Source organism: Terrapene carolina, unplaced genomic scaffold (assembly GCF_002925995.2).
Source record: "Terrapene carolina triunguis isolate 2854851 unplaced genomic scaffold, T_m_triunguis-2.0 Scaffold17926, whole genome shotgun sequence".
In the NCBI taxonomy this organism is placed as follows: Eukaryota; Metazoa; Chordata; order Testudines; family Emydidae; genus Terrapene; species Terrapene triunguis.
The window spans coordinates 4,394-8,141 of record NW_020682277.1 but is presented as its reverse complement, the minus strand read 5'-3'; the positions used below and the strand labels follow the sequence as shown (position 1 = coordinate 8,141).

The following is a 3,748-nucleotide window of genomic DNA, read 5'->3' as shown; positions in this document are numbered from 1 at the left end:
AACCTTCTGATGAATTTCTGGCTTGTGTTTGTGGATCTGTACTACTGCTTATACATTGGTTTTGAATGTTTCAAAACCTATGACCTACATTTTCAAAAATGATTAGTGATTCTTGGAGCTTGTTTTTGGGTGCCCAACTTCAGAAACCTTAAAAAAGTACTAAACACCCAGGCTCTGAACACAGAAACACTTCAAATTACTAGCTACTTTTGACAATTTAAGATTAGGTTTTTTCCCCCTCCTAATGGAGGGGACTTCCCAGATACCAGGAATCAAGCTTTGCTGATACACTGTCTGGGTGCTGGAGGTCGGCATACACTTCCCTTTCCCACTAAACAAAATGTTATTGCAACTTGAAAGAACTTTCAGAGTGAACATGTTACTATATACAAATGTTATGTGCATGAACCGTGGATGAATCTACAGACCAATATGTTGCTACATAATGATATTCTTTTGATCTGTCTATATGGAGATATACCTGATGAGGTGACTCAAGACCTGATCAGGAGGAAAAGTAATCATTTGGCTACTCTCTATATATTTAGCTCTTTTAATGTTTCTTCATAAATCAATTCCTCCAGCATGCTGACCACTTCTATTGCTCAGAAATTCTTCCAATTGGTCAATGTCTTCCAGGTAAGGTGGTGGCTGGAACGGGACACAATATTCCAGGGGTGGTCACATTAAAGCCATGTAGGCATGATGCTTACCTCATGCTCTGTTGCATGCCTCTGAATACAGTAGGTTATCCAGAATTGGACTGGCTTTTATTGCAGTAATATCACATTCCAAACACATATCTAATTCACTGGCTACTAACATCCTTAGGTATTCTTCATCTATACGGCTTTCCCAGTTTCTAAGATGACAATTTTTTCCTATAAGTTAGCGGGCAGCTTTGATAACTACACGGAAACTGACTGGCAGTGTTTTTTAAATGGCCTCTACCATAATAAAGGAAACACTCTGACACTTAATCATTATAATCCAATGTTTATTATTTTCTCAGAATAAAAAGACAATTTAAATAAAAATAATTCTTAGTCTGTTTCTACACCACTTTGGCAGATATTGGCAGGTTAGTGTTAATAGCCACCTTAAGGTTAGCCCAGAAAAGGCCATGTTTGCTTTTCTCCTTTGGCCACTCCAAGTATGTTCTCTTTGCCATGAGAGCTTTCAGCTTGTGATATCTGGCAGGAATGAGATACTGCGGGATTGGTTCCAGTAAAATGAGGATTAAGCTATTGCAACTTTCACTAAATAATTTGTGATGGGCAAAGGAAAGCTCATAGTGGCACCATTCACTCTGGACAAAATTGGGAGACAAAACAAAGATTGATTTGTAGCTTTTCTCAATGCAGTTTATAATGTTTTCAACTATGCTTTTGCCAGGAATGAAGTTCCTCTCATGCAGACAGATCTGTACAGACCCATCTTCCTTCTCCAGGTTTGGGATCAGATGATTCTTCACCCAGAGGGAATCCCGTTCGCTGTATGAAATAAAAGCATGAAACTGTAAAATGCTTTGCAGATCTTCAGGGTGACTCTTCCGAACCCTACGTTTTGTTTGTGTCCACTGCCACATCATCTTCAAATACCACATTACGTCAAAATAGATACACAGAAAGGATGTCACAGCCACTACCACCACTGTAACAACTAGAGCTATAACAAGCAAGAGAGTTGTATTGCAAGATAGTTCAGACAACTGAAAGTCCTTTAGCTGGGTTCCCTTTAAGCCGTCTGGATATTCGCACACATAAGATTCTGGCCAGCCAACCAACCTTCCGCCTGATTTTTTTTCAAAATTAACAAAGTCTCGTAATTCACAAGAACATTGGAATGGATTGTGTCCTCCTCTGAGCTCTCTGATATTTTGACAACTATGGAAGAAGTCAGATGATGGGGTGAGAATTGAATTCTCTTCTATATTCAGTAATTCCAGACCCCTATAATGACTACATCCAGGCAGCTCAGTTAACCTGTTAAATGCAATATTTAGCTCTTTCAAAGCTTTCAGTTCAGTAATGTCTTTGGGGACAGTTGTGATTTGGTTATTTTGTAGATCAAGTATTTGGGCATTGATTGGCAAACATCCAAAAACTGAGTCTGTCAATTTGTTTGAGGACAAATTCAGTTTAGCCAGAGTTTCAACCCAGTGGCAGTGGTTCTCATTCTCATCATAATACAGCATATTCCTACTTATGTCCAAGTGTTTCAGTAATTTCATTTTATTCGTCATTGAGCTCACCTTGGAAAGTTTTTTTAATTGATTCCTCTGTAGAATAAGTGTTTCCAGGAGATCTAAGTTATTACAGCCTTGAAAAACCATGTCTGTCAAATCATTGTTTGAAAAGTTTAAAAAGCGAAATTGACTTCGTTTGGAAGGGCAAAGCATATGTATTATCTTAGAATCAGATATTGTCAAGGCTATAATGTTCATCTCTGAAAATATGCAGTATAGGTCATCCTGTGAAAAATAGAATATTTGAATGGAAACATTCGATATTATCACTGCTTTCAGTGAGGTACCATCATAGTTGAAGGATTGCTTGTTAATATTTGACATCAGTTTCACCTTGAAGATATTGAAATATTCAGTGGATGTATGCCACACAATCTGAAGAATTTTAATAAAGTTTTCCCAGGATGTTGTAATATTGTTCAGAGCAAGATTTTTTAATCCTGAGGTTTTGTTGAATTTTGACAATAATTGTATTAAATCACTGATTCCATTCTCTGGGATATTTGACAGTACTAAACTGTCCGAAGTATTGTGTTCCACATCCCAACTGGGATGGTTTATTTTGTTATCTGCTGATGCAAACTGAAGCCTCTTTGTTTGTGAGAGTGGCAGGCTCTTGGTTTCATAATCAGAATGGTCTTCTAGTAAGCTGCTGGAATAGTTTGCAATAAATTCATTTTCATCAGATGGCTTGATATTGTTCCAAAGAGTTAATGTGAAGACACAACTACAAAAGAAAAAGTTTGTGAGGGGTCTTCTGTTTTCTGCCATGTTGTTTTGTTATTCTTTATAGATGCTTGTTGCCCTTCTTCAGCATTTCTCCATATTGGTTCTAATCCTATAAAAGAATTCACATTAAATCACTATAGTAATGACTAAGTGAGTGTCCAATATAAGTGTTAGTGTCTAATTCTGGAAGGTGCTGAGTGTCCTTCTGATTTTAAGAGCAAGGGAGGGCACTCTGCCATTCAGGAGAGGCAACACACATTGATGTTCATTCATTTACTGTCTGTTTAAGGGGGAAAAAACACAATTACTACTTTTTAAACTCTTACTTTTTAAAACATTAATATAATTGTAAAATGTGTCTGACAGTTCAGGAGACTGAAATCTGCTGTTTATGCATGAGCAGGGACAATGCAAGCTTCCTCAGAATTACAAAATGCACCTCGCTTTTGAACTGAAGGGATCAACCCTAGGAATAAGAGTTTCCGTGGTCATCCAGTCCTTGGGTTCTTTGCTGAGGCTGCCAACAAGGACATCAATTACTCTCAGTAGATGGAGGTTTTGTCACATAAACCTCTGTCCAGTAGGAACTGGATTGAGACCAACAACTAAGTCATTTCACATAACCTATCAAAGATCTATCAGAAAGCAATACTTGTCTGCCACCCTAGGCTGGAGGTAAAAGGCTAGCTGGAGGGAAAACGTCTCAAAGGAGAATAGGCTCTATCCCATTCCCAGTCCCACAAACCCTCCTCGAAATTATACTTTATTACA

At 37.9% G+C, this 3,748-nt stretch overlaps 1 protein-coding gene across 1 annotated transcript; it reads right to left on the bottom strand.

The window, feature by feature from the left end:
* Positions 1–1,054: 1,054 nt before the first annotated feature.
* Positions 1,055–3,056, bottom strand: LOC112123749 (toll-like receptor 1). Its single transcript, XM_024222336.2, has one exon. It carries the CDS (start codon positions 3,017–3,019, stop codon positions 1,055–1,057), a length of 1,965 nt encoding a protein of 654 aa, XP_024078104.2. The 5' UTR covers positions 3,020–3,056.
* Between the last annotated feature and the right edge of the window lie 692 nt (positions 3,057–3,748).

Coding starts and splice junctions, on each gene's coding strand:
- LOC112123749 (XM_024222336.2), bottom strand. CDS start 3,019: ATGGCAGAAAACAGAAGACCCCTCACAAACTTTTTCTTTTGTAGTTGT.